The sequence below is a fragment of the Penicillium paradoxum genome (assembly GCF_028828445.1).
Source record: "Penicillium paradoxum strain IBT 22861 chromosome Unknown utg000002l_segment0_segment0, whole genome shotgun sequence".
NCBI lineage: Eukaryota > Fungi > Ascomycota > Eurotiomycetes > Eurotiales > Aspergillaceae > Penicillium > Penicillium paradoxum.
The window spans coordinates 157,381-175,768 of NW_026643180.1; the positions used below are offsets into that span (position 1 = coordinate 157,381).

Consider the following 18,388-nt stretch of genomic DNA (forward strand, 5'->3'; position numbering starts at 1 on the left):
GCGAGCCTGGAATGAACATGAAGTTGAATTGGGGGGGGGGTAAATAGGTAGTTAAATGATGCTCAATGCATGCTATCCATGATTAAATCAAATTTGTTGGTTTAAGGACGTCAAGGTAATAACAATCAAGAGGTCGACTTTCGCCTCGATGCTCCTGCGGGGCCCGGTTGGATGCCCAGGATTTCAAGATTTAGGGCTAATGCCAGCCGGCTGCATACATAGTCCCCCTTGCAGTGGGTTTACATGCATACATATGAATCTATTAAGTATCCAATAGGAGTTGAGTTGATTGTCTTGATTGTAATAAATCATGTTATTGATTTCGCGCTAAAATAACAAGCTGATAGAGCCGAGGTCTCTCAGAGGTGACGGAGTATGTAAAGCCAGCCAAGACAAATCAAGTATAAAAGACGCTGCTGGCAGCAATATACGAATATGAATGATAATGCCGCTTCGTGAACAGATTCTTTTGAGATTTCGCTGAGATACACATACACACACACAAACAGCAAGCAAGGACAAGTAGATATAGGGAAGACAATCACTAGACAAGACAGTCCTGTTCTTCGGCCTCCATATCCAGTAATGACACCTGGAATGAAGAATCAGGAGCATAGAAAAACACACAAAAAGAAGGGCTGAGGTAGGTTTGATCATGACTCGTGAGAATCGTAGCTTCTATATGTCTCGAGATGGGAGACGGGAGACGGTCGGGATAGTGAGTCAATATAGGGTTGATTGACGAGGAGGCAGAAGCAGCAGCAAAGAATCCAATTTCCTTTGCATATGCAATGCTCGTAAAACGGGAAACTGTCAATAAATGCAGCAAGCCAAGAAAGATCCATTCATCGAAAATAGGGCTCACACTTGTAAACTTCCAAGACATTTTGATGACGAATATGAGGAATAAGACAGAAGTAGGCGGAAAAACAGGCCATTAACCCTTATGGGGGGATAAATGGATGTAGTCAGAGGCTCCATAGCTTAGAAGCTAAAGAGACCGCTTCGTTTCTTGCCTAGCGGATAGACCACTAAAGCAGCTAGAAAAAGACCAACCGTCGTGCCAATGGCGACTTGGACCATTCCATATCCTATATCAAAAGCCACTCCGTAGCTCTGGTCTCTCGCCTCGTCGGTTGACAGGTTTTTTGCCGCATCGACGAATCCCTGTGTTCCATTGTTGACGACCGCACTTGGAGACCGAGTCATTTCCTCTGCAGAAGTGATGCCTGATATTAAAGAACCACTAGCTGCAAGGCCAGACGGAACAAGGACAAATATTGCGGGCAGCATTGCTGCAGCGGCAACTCCATGGCGGAGTCGGCTATAGAAATTGCCCATTACGCCAATGACAAACGCGCCCAAGGCATTGGATACCTGAGTATTGGAGTACAGGCGCTTGGCGCTGAAGTAGTTGGTCACATATCCGGCCAGAGAGATCAGCATCATGATTGGCATTTGCTTCCACTTGGCACGGTTGACAATCGCCAGACACACAGTGAATACAATCACGAACGGGAACCGCTGCAGATATTCGTTGTGGATGGGACTGGCAGGACAGGTGTACGCTGTTGTGGCCTGGGAGTCGAGGAGTCCGTACACGGCAGTCCCGATGGTAATGCCAAACCCGAGGAATAGCGAGTATATAATAGCATAGACCATTCGAACAGACCCTGCAACTATACTGCGTGACTGAAGCTCCAGACTAGCACATAGTACGGTATAACCTGGCAGGATGAGGGCGATGGATGATTGTGCGAGAGCAGAAAAGCAGAACAAAGGTTCGCCTTCAAACTTGATACTCCCAAAGGCACGGGCCAGAAACGACGTCAGTACTGCAGCGGAAATCTCGAACACATTTGAGTATAAGCTTGATTTGGTTGACAAGATCAGTTGCAACACGCCGAGGAGGCACCCCAGCAAAAATGCGACTGGGATATCAACCGGTCGGGCATTGAAGGCGAAGGGCCCAACGGACGCACTGGCACAGCCGTGGACAAAGATGAGAAACAAAGTGTGGAATTTGCTCGGCTTTTTCATAACTTCATCGAGCTGCTGTATTGCCTCTTCAACTCCAGTGACATCGTGAATCACCTCTTTATAGATTTCATGCACGTCGGCCAACTTGCCCAGGTCAATACCTTGAATGGACCGGACGACTTTCACCTCCGTTGTGTGTGTAGAGGCATCGTCAAAGGAGATGATCATGCAGCCGGGTATATACAAGAATTGGCCATCGATTTGGATGACACGAGCTGTCATGCGCATATATTCCTCCAAACGATGTGTTGGAGCTCCATACTTCATCAAAGCACGACAAAGCCGGATCAAATACCGTTGTCGAGCCAGAAGGTCGGCAATATGAACAGTGATATGAAGTTCATCTTCGAACTGACGCTTAGGACGTGAGCGGCTATCCAAACTCGGAATGGCAGCACCACTGCTGCGGGAGCGTGTGAGCATAGCAGGAGATCCGGAGTGCCGGGATGAGCCAGCTACGGAAATACTGGAACGAGCAGAAGATTTATCGTACCACTTCCTTTGCGGTTTCCAAACAGAGTCCGGGGACAGGCCACGTCCACTGAACTCGGAAAAGCTGCTCTTTCGAAAGTGGCCATACCGCCCCCGATCTCGACTATGGCGAGAGTGAGGTTGGTCGTAAAGTTTGAGTAGCGATGAAAGGATGCCCCTGCGGTAATGCGTCGGTCGCTCAGAGGATTCGTATGAGTCCCTTTCCTCGCTTAAAGTCTCTTGGTCGCCAGATTGTAAGTTGGGAGAAGGAGAACGAAGGCGAGTCAAAAAGTTCAGGTCACGAGGTGACATTTGATGCACTAGATAATGGGCTTCAGATGTGCGGTTTGTTGATTCTTGATCTAGGAATTCCGCTTCATGTTCGTCTAAGTCGTCAAAGAGTTGTTGTTTCTCGGAGAAACTGATTATAGGAAATCCATCCCCATCTTCAAGTGGGTACACCACTTCAGTGGGAGTGGGGGTAATGGATGACACTAGGCTGCAGCGTGGATTTTGCCTCGGGGATTTCTGTGAATAATTGAGAAGGGATGCGAGTTTCTGGGCCCTCGCATGTGCGAAACAGATGGCTTGCCCCTTGTCATTCGTACCCTTATCAAGCTGATACTCCCCTAGACTGCCCGGAGAGCTATTTCTGGTGTTGATCGTCAGACCGGCTACCTCAACTGATGCGCTAGAGGGATTATCTTCCACTAGCGTTGCCGACTGGGAGCTTAAGGAGACCTTTTCCTGGAAGCCAGGAATGTTGGCAGTGGGTAATGGTCTTTGCGGCAGCTCGGTGCCCCTTTGGTCCAGTCGGAATTCGACCGTATGCCCACTCTGTTCTCTAGGCTTAAGTTCGTTAGCCGTAAGCTTCGTGCGATTCGTGCTTTTCAGAATGCCTACATTCCGATGCTTTTCCTCTGCACTTGCGTCACTTTGTCTCCACGTCTGAGACACGGGTTGTCCTTGAAAGCTATCACTGGACCGCGGTGATGCAAAGGAACGCGACCTCGATAGGCTTGATGATCTTTCATCAGAGCCGCTGCGGGAGATCGGAAGGTCAAAATAACCTCCCGCCATGTTGGTGTAATCCTTTCCCTTGAAATGACATCTACTTCTTTGTTACTCAGTAGAGCCCACAGACCTCTTGGGCAACCGAGCTTGTAGAGAGAAACGCGGGTAGTGCAGTTCATGTGCACAGTTGGTCCCGAGATCAACTGTACCCCGGCAACGGTCAGCTATGTTGAAGAACATGGGGAGCACTCTTGTCCCCGGAGACTTTAGGAGCTTTGGCAACCAAACACGTCATGAGCTTACCTCGCTCAATGAAGAGACATAAAGCAGGAAGAGACACTGACGCGAAATCCAAAAAAAAAAAGAACTAGCACGAACCTGCACGCCAGCTCTAGAGCTTCTCCGGAAGGGGGATTGGGATCGGAGGAAGTCCTACCAGCAACGAGAATTATGTCACAGATACATAATTAGATACCAGTTATTATATCGGAAAATAACGACATCTGCAACCTCGGAGGAAGAGGCAGGGGGGGGGGGAAGAGATCAGGCAAGGTAAATCAATATAAAAGAGGCAGTGGACCCAAGTCGGAGATGCAGGACTTTCTATATTTACGAGCGTCTTGTCGGTTAGAGGCAGGACTGAGATAAAACAAAAAGAAAAAAGACTTTTCTACTTTATTGGGCAGCACACGGGCCATATCAAGAACAGTCAGAGGCCCAATGAGACTGCATTGAGGGGGGTGGTTTTTCCTGGGCCATGATGTTGCCGTGTAGCCGGCTATACCCTTGCCAGGAGCTCACAAGTTTGCCACGATGGTCAATCAGCTGGCGATCTCGATTGCAAGTGTGGAGCAATAGCCGAGTCAGGGAACTGACAGCTGTAATGGTGAATATTGTAGGTATCTGATATCTCCTTTGGCGGGTATATCGCGGGAGATTAGCACATCATTTGAAGAAGACCCAATTTTCAGACCAGAAAGGGATTTGATTTTCATCACAGCTGACGTTCTGGATCGTATATTCCCAACCCATCAGATCTCGACCGTTGGCCGTGCAGAAAATCACCCCAAAAGAGAGAGAGACAGGGGCCCGAGCTCATTGTGAAAGAGACCAGGGGTTTCACAAGCCCATGAGGTCCCACAAGTCCGCAGAGTCAAAAACAGAATCTCATGGCCGCGTCAGGCCCAAGGGGTGTGTGGGTAACGGGAGATGAAGAAGGATCTTCACAATCGAAGGTCAAGGTAGATCAGTGGAGCAACCCTTCTTTTTAGCGTGAATTTGTCTTCCCATGTTGACTAAGGCGTGGTATTCTCTTCAGGGCTTTTTTCCTTTTCTGTTCTTATATTGACCTGTGAGATGCGATGGTGAACCAGTCCAAGTCATCCCTTGTGCCTCTTTGACATCATGGGGAATCGAATCACCCGACAGGCGAAACAGTTGTGTCATGCGAGACACATGCTTCCTGGTACTCCCTAACTTCGATCAATCAAGTCAGAAACTACGTAGAGATCACAATCTCCCTTATTCTCCACCTACGTACTGCAGGTCTACATCAATTGTCGAGCCCTGAAGATGTCATCACACTTTTAGGAGGAATCCTATGGACTTGATTGCCATCTACATCCCTTCCGACATGTTCTCCACTACGAAGTAAGTGAGTACCCATACTTTTGATTGACCACCGACAGACTTCCGAGACCTGACTCGGTGTTCAAACCCCAGTGGGGCTGTTGAAGGTTTCTGGTCTGTCACGGCAATGTACAGGGTACCACAGATGAAAAGGTCGCACCAATATCTGGAAGCGTATCTCTTTTCCCTCTCTCTTTCTCCCTCTTCTTCTCTGTTCGTGTGTCGTTCAATTATAGAGCCATGTGTAGTGACCTCGGAAAAGTGTAACAAGCACACATGCACTTTTGAATGCTCGAAATGCCCCCTTTCATGATGTCAACGAACATGTCCACTATCTATTCGTCACTCGCCATTGTGCTACAAAATGATGTATATTTCTTATATAGGCAATGAAAATAGCCCAAGGTCTGCTACCTCAAACCTACATTGAGGGAGCTTTGATGATTTAACCTTGCAGATGTGGCTGCTGACTGGTCCTGGATGCGTCCTAGTCATGGTCAGCAGTCAGGGGGTTAAAACAGGGCCCAGTGTCGCTCTCGGGTGTGGCAATCTCACGGTCCTTTCGATTGGATATTTTCCAAAGTAGCTCCTGGTGCCGTTGAGTGGATCAGCTGGCACCAGGGGAGTCTATTCCACGGTATCTCCATTATCGAACGTAAAGTATACCAGGCATGATCTATTCTCTTCCCGGATCGGATTGATATATCATATTTTCCATACCCACAAACCTGAGTTATATGCTTTCTTCCACACCTATCCCATATTCTCATGCAACAATGCGACCGCACAACCATCCGTGCCACCCTCTCTCTCTCTTCTTCAGTCACACGGCGCTCTCCCCCGACCAGCCGTACCGGAGATGATGGTGTGACCTGCAAAGACGCAGGGACCAATACTTAAGCTTGGACTGCAGAGCTGATTTGGGTACTATATATTTTCTGCGTGAGACGCATGTGTCACGGAGGTTCGGCTGCTCTATCCTCGGGTAAGGACAGATTCGAACTAAGCAGGTTGGGTTCTCCTTGTATAGTCCAAGAGCGAGTATTACATGATCTAAAAGTGCCTACCCATTGTCGATTTGGAAACTCGTTTTACTTCAAATTAGAAGCTATCAGAATATCTTGGGTCTATTTACGGCAAACCTCTTCGGCTTGAGATTGCAACCAGTATATGATAACCTACGCTAGGTCCCTTTTTCGAGGTTTTTGTAACATCATTTCTCCTGTCAAGATCTATCAATTAACGTCGATAAGTTCATATGCGCAAGCAAACATCCTGTTAACTTAGAGTTTGCACCAAGGTTTTAAGGCCCGTGGTAGTACCATGGTTCGCGATATATGATGTAGACCTCAAAAGATCCACCCCCAAAAAAAGCCAAGCAAGCAAGCAACTATGAATTTACAGAGATACCTAGGTATATCCCTGAATATTCACATATGGTTACATTCCAAGCTCGACGTCGAAAATACCGAGATCTATCTGATGCTGGCAGGTAATCGGACAGCTACGGAGCGCTTTACACGCATGCGGGACAATTGGGCTGGATTCTACAGCCCAACAAATGATTCATACCTCAATGGTGTAGACGGAGAATAAGCTCTGTTGGCTTCGTCCGAGAGTAACAAAGTAACTAGAATTTTCAATTCCAGCCATATAGGGCTCACATTGCTTACATTTTGATGATTTGCCCATTTCATCCTTCATCCAAGGCAGTTCGGCAAACGCTTATGGTATCACTTCACAAGTAATTCAGGAGACAAGCCGAGTCCTTATATCCCGTTTTGAAGAGAAGAAGAGTGTAAAGCGTAAATATATGTCTTCAGCTAATCCGAGCTCGGAGCCACCCTCCATGATAATTAGGATACAACCCGGCTTTGTAACCATGAGACCACATATATACCAGAATATTAACGGCCGGAGATGACTTTTTTCCATTTCGTTTTGGTGCGCCCCTGCGAAGGGGAATAACGGCCAATGTCCCAATGGACTTTTTGGCCTAGTTGATGCCGTAATTATGCCTGTTTCTAGACCGTCTTTTTTTTACCGCTCTATACAGTGTATTGCAAATGAAGCTATTCCCGTCATCATTATCATCATTATCATCGCCCCGAAGCTATTGTCATCTCCAAGCATCGTCGTAGCGCAGAAATGCCAGCCTACATCGATATCGAGCCTTATAAAGCCGAGATACTCGATTTTCTCCAACAAACAACCACCAATGAAGCTATTCGGACCATTCTTGAGCTGGACGGAGGACGGAGGTTTACCTTAAGGTAAGAGGTGAAGGAGGAGAGAGAGAAGAGAAGGGAGTATTGTCAAATAAAAATGCATTCATTGCCAGGTCGGGGGGGGGGGGGGGGGGTTCGTAATATTTTGTATGGTGGGAATAGCTTCATTTTATTGGACTTGGGCACTTTGGGTACTTTGCTTCCAAGATAAGACACATGTCATTTTAATTCAAGCATTTCAATTTCTGCCTGTTTAAAATAAAGCACCAATAAGGCATTTTGAGGCATCTACTAGGCCATTCGCAGTGCTTTGTTTTATGAACTATCGCTCTTACTACGGAGTACGGAGTACCTTCCGGTTGGTCATGGGAATACGAGTTAAGTTCTAGTGTCCTACTCCGTAGGCATCTCTAAAATGACTCTACATACTCCGTACTCCGTACTCTACTAGACGATCTAGCCACCTATGGCGTAATTTACGGCCCCCTCATTTCCCAGAAATGAGCTATAAATAGCAGTCAGAAAAGAGCTCGTTCGTGACAGAGTACGGAGTACTCCGTAAATATAGTCTGATGGGACTTCCTAGGCGCTCATATGCTAGTACCCACAAGTTTACCAAGTGTCAGTATACTAGGTCACCAACGTATGACCTCCCACTGCAAGAAGATGACGAGCAATCGTAGCGTGATTGCTCTGTAAGATCAAGAAAGTTGACTCCCAGAACGACCAAAATAGTCAACGACATTAAAATGGGTGCTTTATGTGGCTTTGACCCCTGCCAAGGAAATCTGGGGCTTTGGTCCTATTAGGATGAGAAGTAGGACGGGGAAAAGTATACTAAGCCTCGGATATCGCGAGGCGCAGCTACTGCGCACCCGGGCAAACATACAGAAAGGCAGATCTCCATATGGCCGGACGCTATCGGCTATTGATGCATAGACAGGCATTCTGGCCCCCAGTGTAGCCAGGTCATTAACGTATGTAAACTGTGCGGAACTTCACTTCCATCTCTTAGATTTTAATCGCCCACTCCGACCTGAGTCCTGCGGACAGCTGTTTCTTTACGAACGTCCTACATCTTTCAACCAATCGTTTGACCACCAAAACCAATTGCTTATGTTTAGCCTATAGATATGGCTTCAGAAACCAAACCACCGCCACCTCTCAAACGGTCTCCTTTGCATATAGATTTCACGATCGGCTGGATATGCGTGCTCCAGAAGGAGTATCGAGCGGCACGAGCAAGTCTGGATGAAATCTATGACAACGTTGCCCTGGCCCGCGGGGAGGGAGATCAAACCCACTATATTCACGGTCGAGTTGGGGAGCATTACGTTGTTATCAATACCCCTCCATCGGGATGGCACGGTCGAATCCGCGCATCTAAAATCGCGCACGACATGCGAAGCAGCTTTCCGAGGATGAGATTTGTTCTTATCGTAGGAATCGCTGGAGGAGCACCCTCGCCAAAGGAGGATGTTCGTCTCGGCGACGTGGTTCTCGGAACTCAGGTCATCCCTTGGAACACTGGAAAATGGACCCAGCATGGATTCGAACGAACTGGGTTGACCAAAGTACCACCAAGAGAGCTTTTAGAAGTGATCACATTCTTTGACCAACGCTTTTGGTCCCCCGACGGGCTGCTTCTGTCCAAGTCGATCGAAGGTATCGCCTCGGAAGCCGAGCATGGAGCTGAATTTTCTCGACCGACCAAGGACCGTCTTTATGAGACGGGCTTCGCCCATACAGAGTCAGTATGTGACTGCCTGCAGGCTCAATCGGAGCTGCCAGAGAAGCTTTCTTCGCGCGGCAGACGCCATGGAGAGCCGGTCAGGGTATTCCAAGGGGCTATTGGGTCGGATGACGTGGTCATGAAGAATGCACAAATGCGCGATACGGTCGCCAGAAGGGAGAAGATCCTTTGCTTTGAAATGGAAGCCGACGGAATCATGGACATCATGCCTTGTCTTCCCATCCGGGGAATTTCAGACTACGCAGACGAGCACAAGAACGACGATTGGCATTCATACGCTGCGCTGGCAGCAGCCACATGCGCGAGGGAATTGTTACTCTCGATTTCTCCCGATATTGTTGCTCGGTTTCCTCTCAAAATTCCGGGGGATATTGTGGATCGGTACATAAAAGGCGCAGTCAGCAGCCCCAATGCCTTTACCGGCAGTGAAACCGAGAAGTTGAGACAAGCTCGCGATACCTTGATTGAACGCCGTGACTTCCTCCGGGAAATCGTAATCCCCGACATTCGACAGAAACAGCGTACGTTTCGTGACGACGACCCGGAGCTGCGAGAAGAGACACAAAGACTCAAGGACTCGCAAAAAATCTTGAAAAAGCACCTGCAAGACCTCAATGATATTATAAATGACCACGGCGATCTGGAGTCTAATCCTCACCCAATCATTCGGGAAGAATATCGAAACTTGAAGACGCAGTTGCAGAAAGATCTGGAGGCAATAGAGAGCCTCGCCAGTATTGCAGGAGGTACTCTGAAAAATACGGGTAACATGCTGACCACCCTGGCGAAGAGTTGTAAGAATCAAGGCATGAATGTCGCGGGAGTGGTATTGGTGTCTATGAGTACTTTTCTTGAAAAGACTATGGCACTCTGGAGATCGAGTGGACTCCCGCCAGAAGTTATATGGGAATGGCTACGTTCCAAAGCCCGGATGATCCACAGTCCTGGTAATGCACCTGAAAGAATTCAGCTGGTGTAAATCAACTCTACTTTCTCCCATTGGGTGGATGGGAAGAATGCGGCGATATACTCGGGGGATCCACATGTATCAGAATGGCATGTTCTGAATAAAAGAATCTGTTGAATTTAGAGCTACTTATGTGCTGACACTGTTCATGGAGTATGATCAACATAACCAAATACAAGAAAGGTACTTGAAAATCAGACAGTTGCTGCCAAGATATGTATTCACCATGGTGATCTGGACTTGGAGAATGCACCGGGGAGAGCTGTCTGTACATAACCAGATGTACATCAGAAGCCAAGAGGAGAAAAAGAGAGAAGACAAGATTGCTGTAGCAGGTCTCCCTTTCAATCTCAAGCTCATCATGTCTTAGCCAAGAAAGTAAAGCCAGTCTGCACAGCTTGGGCTGTGATAAAGCTAGGAAACACAAGGATAGAACATAGTGGAAGAAATTGAGCGAAGCAAGAAAGAAAGTAAGAATAAGTCATTTCGGACCGATCAAGGTCTTTCGTCACGAAAACATAATCTTGGCATGAATTGCCAGCAATAGAGTAATAATGAGAGAAGGAGTGGCAGAGGGTTAGATACTATCGAGGCCTTTGAAGAAGGGTCTGATAGGCAAGAAAGCCAGAAAAGCCAACCCAATTGGCAAAAAGAAAAGAAGACAAAAAGTCATACGTCGCTGTCGCGTGATGTTCGGCATTACATGAAGGGGGTCTTGCGTTTTTCAGCGCTAGACAGGACCAGCATTGGCGTCTTGCGCCGTTCTGGTGCCTGGGCTGCCGGCCCCTGGCCAGCAACAACGGCCGCCACTGAGGGCGACGAGGTGCCACTGGCACTAGGCGAGGGAGCATAATCCCCTCGAGCATCAACAAACTTCGAACCAAAATAGCCACCGTCTTCACTAGTCGGGGTGGCAATACTGAAGGGACTGTCCGGGGACTTGCGGTCTCGGCCAGATTTCTCCTTTCTCTCGGAGCCAATGGCGCCGTTAGCAACTGCTCGCAGACTGCCTAGGCTAGGCTTGCTGGAGAGGCTACCACCGCTGCGCACCGTGGCATCATCGCCATCCGAGAAAGTAAACTCCTTTTCACTTGCAGGTGTATTGGTGCCTCCGCTACTATGGTATCCGAAACTGCGCGTATCACCACGACGCTCGATCCCCGCACGGACAAGGTTATGAACGGCACGACGTCGCTGGCGGGTCGCGAAGTTCTTGCTGCCTTCGTGCTTTGATGTGGGCTTGGACACGAGATCTTCAAGCGAAGGAGGTCCACGGGGTTGACGCATCGGATGCTCGCCAGCACGACCTTGACCGGGTCCAAATGTTCCAGTGGCCGGTGTCGGTGGCAGGGCAGCAGACCTAGGTCCAGGTCCGACATTGGCCTTTGTAGTGTCAATGCTCGTCTTGATAGCCGGGTTGAACGAAGGATTCTTGCGGTGACCTCGGCGAAGAGCATTCACAGACGAATCGTGCGGCGGGGAGGGGCTGCCAGCCGGAGGAGAGATCGGCTGCGGGAACTGCATAGTAGAGTGCGCGGACTCCGCAGGAGGGGAAATCTCTGCCCGGAACTGAGGAACTTGTTGACTAAGATGAGACTGCACATCCTGATAGAGCTGTTGCTGACGATCATCCTGGGAGTTGTTGTCCATGATGTAGCTTTGTTGACCAGTCAGAGGATTGTAGACACAGAACATTCCCGGTTGGCCAGGAACCGGCTGCACAATAGGCTGGACGCCTTGCTGGAGCTGTTGCTGATAGAATCCCATGCCGGGGATGGAAAGCGAAGGAAGCTGTTGCTGCTGGGGAAGAGACATGCCAAGATTGAGACCTTGGAATTGCTGGGCCGCAGCGGTGACGCTGATCAACTGCTGCTGCAGGCGTTGCTGCTGCGCGGCAAGGAACAGATTGGTTGACATCAACTCGGCATACATGTTCTCATCGATGGGAATATCGCCGCCGGCCATTTCAAGCATCGGAGGCGCAAGCACCTGCTCCGGCATAGTGTACATCATGCGGTTGTGATGCGAGTTGCGATTCGAGTTGTGGTTGCTCGTGTAAGCCTGCTGTGGGAATCCAGTTCCGGTCGCAGTTCGCGGGACCCGGTCAGTCCCTCGGGTCGAATACCCGGAGAATCGCGCGCCCTCCATTCCATTGCGCTGCTGGTGCTCGGAGGGGATTGTCGCGGACTTGGGAGCAGTACGTAGTCCAGCCAAGAGATGAGACCGACTGGTACGCGGAGTGGAGAGAGGGGCCGATGCCTGGGACTCGTCGATGGTAGCAACCTGGGGAGGCATACTCAAACGTTTGATGTGCGAGCCTTTGCCGCGCGAAGCGAAGCCAGAACCCGGCACACCCAGGGAACTGCCATTGTTGAAGGAGGAATTGTAAGCCATTTGAGCAAGACCGCCAGCGTCCATGCTCATATTCAATTGGGAGAGGCGGGTTGTAGGTATGTGCAATAGAATGCAAGCGGAGCAAGTCGTGTCTTTGGACGTCCGGATTCGATGTGAGCGTTTGGGGTCAACCACAAAGCTGGACTCACTTCCCGGCGATTAAGGAATTATGATGTCTATGCAAGGACAAGCGCCGAAATATGCCTGCAAGATCGATATTCAACGACTGAAAAAGAAAACGTAGACGCGAGAGTCGGGTTTTCTGCAATCAAAAACTCGTCAGTGTCATCCCACAGTTATAGTCAGGCAACAACGCGTACCGATCACAAGTGAAGAAATGCAAAAGCGAGCAAGCGGCTAGCAACGAAGATGGCAAATGCCAATAGAACCAAGCTGTACAAGGACTGTGCTGATTTTGAGGTCGCAATCTCGAGTATATCGCGAGGAAACAGAAGTGTTGGTGGTTGGTTGACAGACACTTCGAAAGAGCAAGAGAGAAAAAAGCAATTAAGAGGGTATTGTTAGGGGAAAGTCACGCGTGAAGCAAGACCCTGAATAATAGATAAAACTTCCGAGGGGAAATGCTCTGCAAATCCTAGTCGAATGGAAAAGAAAAAAGTGAGAGTAGTTGACGCGATGCCGGATATTGGAGACTTGAAGGCTGAAACACTAGGTGAAGGTCACGACCAAACAACCCAAGGCTATGCGAATAACCAAGAAATCGAGTTCAGGAACCTAGCCAAAGAAATGGCTTGTGTCTCGAAGCAACCGAAATGCGGGATCGAAATGGATTCGGGTCTCGGCCAAAACGCGAGCGTTTTTCCTCAGGGGCGGAACTAATCGGGAAGGACTTATTTGCAAAGATGATAAATGCTTTTTGAGTTGTTTTCCATAAAACGAGAAGAGCTGCTGAGAAAGAAGGAATGCAGAGAGGGGAAGTGAAAGGAAAAGAAAGAATCGAAGATTAGACGGAGGGTTGATGAGGGAAGAAGAAGAGAGAGATTGAAGATGTGGATGGCCCAGGCGGGGACCCTGCCTGATCTCTCAGGCAGCAATCGAACAATGGAGCCCAAAATGTACTAGCGCCCTTGTTCAGGCACAATCGCTTTGAAGGAGGAAGACCAACTGATCCTCACGTTTGACATGGTATTCTTTTTATGTTGGGCTGTTCTGGACAATGAGGGGCAAGTCAAGCATTTCAAGCATTTCAAATCACATATATCTTAGGCAAAATGGTTTCTTCTGCCTGACCACAGCTGACAGCAATGCAGAAGGATGCTGTTGGGGCAATATGACTGGTTCGCCCCGTTAGCCAATAAGCAACACACCCAGGCCTGAAGTGATCCCATCACACCCCAAGTCAAATCATTGGCTGTTGGCACTAGCGGCGCGATGTGGCGGCCCTCAACGCCTGAGAATGGCCCTGGAAGCGCTGGCTGTTGATGCCAAGGCGTCAACTTGAGCCAATGATTCGACTTGAACTTGCTAGCTAGCTAGCTATTGAGCTAGAACCTCGATCGGAACTCATTAGCTCATTGTGACGATCTCCAAGGTTTGTTATATTGTGCTTTGTGGTGAAGAGTTTAGCGTGCCTTTTAGGTCTAGTGTGCGTGGTTCTAAGGTTCACGGAGTACAGCATATAGAGTCCTTTTTGAGGTGCTATGCTTTCACATTATGTGTTCCTTCTTCATTTTTGTGGCTGAAGAGCTACTGCAGTTGAGCATATCGGAGTAGTTCAACCTGAACATTGAGAAATATGGAGCAGAGGGAAAAGCATTGGCAATCAGCAAATGTTAGAGCCAAAAGTAATGATCCAATGTTTTAGCTCTGGAGCTGAGCTATATATACAGCGGATGAGTAGCATGTGCTCAGAATCTAGAGCCCATCTTGCAGAGGGCATGTACTGACATGGGCTCAATAGCCTAGAATGAATGCATTGCACAGATCTCAGATTACTAGTGATATGAGTATCCAAGAACTCCGATGGAAGTGACGATGCGCACAGATTGTACAAATAAGTTCAGCCTTTCCACTATCTCATCTCAATCAGAAGTGTGACAGGATTAAGTGCTGCGCGAGAAAGGAGTATAATTCAAATTTTCTAACACGGGCAATCAAAAGAAATAAAAAGAAAACTGTGCATCAAGTTTGCGTACAATGGTTTGTAACAAAAGATCCAAAGAAAACCAGAGGCACTATGTACGGTACAATTAATCTGTTTCTGTCAAGCCTAGCTTTTTCTTTGCCTGATGGCGTCGATAGAACCAAAATGCCAGCCCGGCAATGACAATAAGTGACACCGTGCCAAGACTGGCCCCTACGCCTACGGCAAAGCTTGCTCTCGGCGGGCTGTTCGATGTTTTTGTGGGGCTTGGGTCCGTGAAGATCACAGTAGGTGTCGGCTTAGACGCGGAGGACAGAGATAGACTGCTGGGATCTGCTGTGGATGGTGTTGCACCTGTCATTGCTTCGCTTGTTGTGATTGGAGAGGAGGTAACAAAGAGGCTCGAGTCTTTTTCCTGAAGTTGAACTTGAATTGGCTGTGCCCACATGGTGATTGGCCCCACGATCTGAGTGGCCTCGCCGGTGGTTTCGCGAACTGTCACAATGGTAGTTTCTGAAGCAGACAGACCGCTCGTGCATCCAGCGAATATGACATTGTCGGTTCTGGTTTGTGTATAATAATTAAACCCACTAGATTGCTGAGGTCAATAATCGTGTCAAATCCCAGACAATGTCCTTCCGCCCCCTACTTACAAGAGACAACATATCGCAGAGGTAACCGGGTTGTGGACAACTAGATTGGCCGCAGTATATCCGACTGGACACCAGCCTGGGCTATATATGACAGATGGCTTAGTTCTTCCGAATTGATTGTAGCCCGACGGGAAACAGCCAGTATCAGCCTGGTCATTGTCGACGGCGTTTTGTATCAAGAGGCCACGCAAGATGAGGTTCGCAGCCGGTGGTTCCCATGTCCAGGATTGTGAGCATGAGGCAGGAGGATTGAAGAGGCTTGACATGGCTAGAGTGGTAAGGGTTTCTGCCGACTCGGACGTTTGCCTTACAGCCAAATGCGCTGTAGTGGACGTCATAATTCAAGTATCTGCTGGGTAGCTCTTTAGGGAAGACAGGATACTCGGTATAGGAGAAGAGACAGAAAAGCGAAAATCTATGCTGTGAATTCAGCCCCCGCGTCTAAAGGGGGGCTTATTCTGATCTGTTTGAATGATTTATAACTTATTCTAGCTCCTCGGCACTGGGAGCTAACGCTAATTTAGATCACTGTTTCCAATCTGTGGATGTTTGTCCATCAAGCCACAATGAGCATAGGTGTGGGCTCGAGGGCTCTAAATCCCAGATTATAGAAGGATCTTTCTTGCAATTGCCCTGATAGAAGTCCGTGGTGAATCTACATCAAACGACTAGGATGTACATGACAATTTCCCCTAATGTTCTAGTGTCTCGGGCCTCTATTTCCTGCATACTCCGAGATTCCAATGCGTATTCCCGAGACAATGCATATCCCCGAGATCCCACTGCGTATTCGGGCTGTAGGCGAAAGCCAGCGGGCGCCACGCACGTCAGGAACACGTTCTGAGATATCGACTCCATGCATGCCTCCTTAGGCAGGTGCATGATTGTAGGTAGAAAATGGACCTATAATGCACCTACAACATATAACATACCTACGTAGGCAGCGATGAGCTTGGGTCCAAAACAAAGAACCTTGGAAGGAGGAAAGAGATACAGAATATGTCAGCAAATAAGGCTGCAGGTGTGCAGACGTAATTGACTACTCCGTACGGAGTATGGAGTAGTCTAAACCAATTCAGCTAATCCTTCTCAATTCAAAAACATCCCCCTTGCGCTCTCCACTGGGTCCACTTGCCCACCTGCAGAACGTCAAATCAAAGATAACTCCGGATCTGCATCCAGCTTCTCCCAATTCGGTCCTGCGGGGTATATTATCGTTCATCCTTGCGTCTGTTTGGCCTGGGTTATGCTCTGTATGGTGACCTAGGGATGATAGAAGAGAGTAAACGACAAAGAGTACATTTGCATTATAATGACTTGGTGATTAGCACCAAAGCAGTCCTGGGAACATTAATATCGCCATAATAGCGGCAAACGAAGGTGGGTATCGCCATAGATCCAATCGCATCCAGCCATAAAACAGAAATAACTAAAACCCCCGGGTAGTGCACACAGACGAGCTGTTGAAGAACAACCACACGCTTTGCATCCGCATTTCCCAGGGGAAAGAAAGCAAGGTAAATCACAAACCGAGGGGGAATTTCATATCTTCATGCAGGCAAGACCAAATCAATTAAGTAAAGTGGAGAGGAAAGTGCACATCGTAGGCATCTAGATCATGTCTAGATGTCTTCCACAACTCGGGCATTCACTGCATGCTGGAGCCCGCCATCCCCTTGGGATGTGATGCCGTACTTGCTGGGGCCTTCGCCTGCGTTTTCGGCAGCACTAAGCTGGGTCTGCACAGTCTGGCCTGGGGCAGGCAAGAAGATGACTTTGCTGTTGGCAGTCTTGGCCATGGCCTGCATTGCCTCAAGGTAGCGGATTTGCATAGCGGGGGCGGAAGACAGAATGTCGGCGGCCTGTCGCATCAACTTGGCCGACTCGACCTCAGCACGAGCCGCGATGACCTTGCTTTCACCGATACGCTTAGACTGTGCAGCCATGGAGAGTGAATCTTGCAGATCGCTGCTGAAGATGATGTCTTTGATGAGCATCGACTCGACCTTCACACCCCAGCCGGAGGCGACCTCCTCGATAATCTCCGATGTCGACTGAGCGATCTCCTCGCGGCGCTCGATGACGTCCTGCAACACCCGGGCGCCGATCACATGGCGCAGTGTGGTCTGGGTACGTTCAATGAGAGCTTGTCTCACGTTGCTGATACCGAAAGCGGCCCTGTGGGGGGAGACTACTTCGTAGTAGATGACTGAGGTCAGGTTAAGGGTGACATTATCCTTGGTCATGCAGACCTGACGAGGCACCTCAACGATTTGAATCATCACATCCACCGTGGTGATATGTTCACTGAGCGGGTTGACTTTGACCAGACCAGGGTCGACGGAGCGCTCGAAGCTAGAAAATCAATGTCAGTACCTGACGTTCGAGGACATGGATCAAAGGGTGTCCACTTACCGGCCGAATCGTGAGATCAAACCAACGGCACCCTGGTCGACAGGCTTGAAGGGGTTGGGGCAGCAGAAGCAGCAGGGGATAGCTCCGAAGAAACCGATACATTCACCCAGACTGTGGACTATATGAGAGGAGATGGGTTAGGGTGAAAATCGCGAGGCATATGAAAAATTGGCACAACTCACTGAAACCAGCATACCAGCCATGCGCATCGGGGTTATCATCATCGTGTTGGATTCGCGCAGCGTACTTGGGCTGCAGATCGTTCATCCGAGCTGGTTGAACCTTAACCAGCGGTGGAGGTGCTCGAGGGTCCTGGGCCGGAGCCTTGCTGGTGCTTGCGCCGTTTACAGACATGGTGATATATGACAAGTGAGTGTTAAAGATGTGAGATGGTTTGAATGAGATAACTCAAAGGCAAGAAGAGAGGGGAAATCACGAGATTTAAATGCAAAGTGAACAACGGGAGCTTCGTCCTCTCCACAAGGGAGTGGACCCCTGCTCTTTCTTTGATCTGCAGCAATTAGTACAGGATTCGATATGATTGGACCTAGAGATTAATTCCAAGCCTCTCCCCAGGGCTGAGTCTTTCGGGCGCACTGCAGATTGGCGGAGAGGCTGCCGACTAGCCGATGGGACCGTCGTGACTGTTGGGATGGTCACACCGGCACCGATCAACATCAACATCGTATAGCTACATGATCCTAGCAACGTACTTGTGCG

General features: G+C 48.9%; 5 protein-coding genes across 5 annotated transcripts; 1 reads left to right on the top strand and 4 right to left on the bottom strand.

Annotated features, from left to right (window-relative positions):
* Positions 1–984: 984 nt before the first annotated feature.
* Positions 985–3,591, bottom strand: N7457_000063 (threonine/serine exporter family protein; the record flags this gene model as incomplete). The annotated part of the gene is made up of 1 exon (XM_057171131.1): positions 985–3,591. The coding sequence occupies one exon, from the start codon at positions 3,589–3,591 to the stop codon at positions 985–987; it is 2,607 nt and encodes an 868-aa protein (XP_057035034.1).
* A 4,924-nt stretch (positions 3,592–8,515) lies between these two features.
* On the top strand, positions 8,516–10,086 carry N7457_000064 (uncharacterized protein; the record flags this gene model as incomplete). The annotated part of the gene is made up of 2 exons (XM_057171132.1): positions 8,516–9,929; positions 9,995–10,086. The coding sequence occupies 2 exons, from the start codon at positions 8,516–8,518 to the stop codon at positions 10,084–10,086; spliced, it is 1,506 nt and encodes a 501-aa protein (XP_057035035.1).
* A 715-nt stretch (positions 10,087–10,801) lies between these two features.
* N7457_000065 (uncharacterized protein) lies at positions 10,802–12,526 on the bottom strand (the record flags this gene model as incomplete). The annotated part of the gene is made up of 1 exon (XM_057171133.1): positions 10,802–12,526. One exon carries the CDS (start codon positions 12,524–12,526, stop codon positions 10,802–10,804), a length of 1,725 nt encoding a protein of 574 aa, XP_057035036.1.
* Positions 12,527–14,706: 2,180 nt separating this feature from the next.
* On the bottom strand, positions 14,707–15,519 carry N7457_000066 (EGFR-like transmembrane domain-containing protein; the record flags this gene model as incomplete). Its single annotated transcript, XM_057171134.1, has 2 exons — positions 14,707–15,190; positions 15,254–15,519. The coding sequence occupies 2 exons, from the start codon at positions 15,517–15,519 to the stop codon at positions 14,707–14,709; spliced, it is 750 nt and encodes a 249-aa protein (XP_057035037.1).
* Positions 15,520–16,875: 1,356 nt separating this feature from the next.
* On the bottom strand, positions 16,876–18,022 carry N7457_000067 (slipin family protein; the record flags this gene model as incomplete). Its single annotated transcript, XM_057171135.1, has 3 exons — positions 16,876–17,608; positions 17,669–17,786; positions 17,851–18,022. 3 exons carry the CDS (start codon positions 18,020–18,022, stop codon positions 16,876–16,878), a joined length of 1,023 nt encoding a protein of 340 aa, XP_057035038.1.
* Between the last annotated feature and the right edge of the window lie 366 nt (positions 18,023–18,388).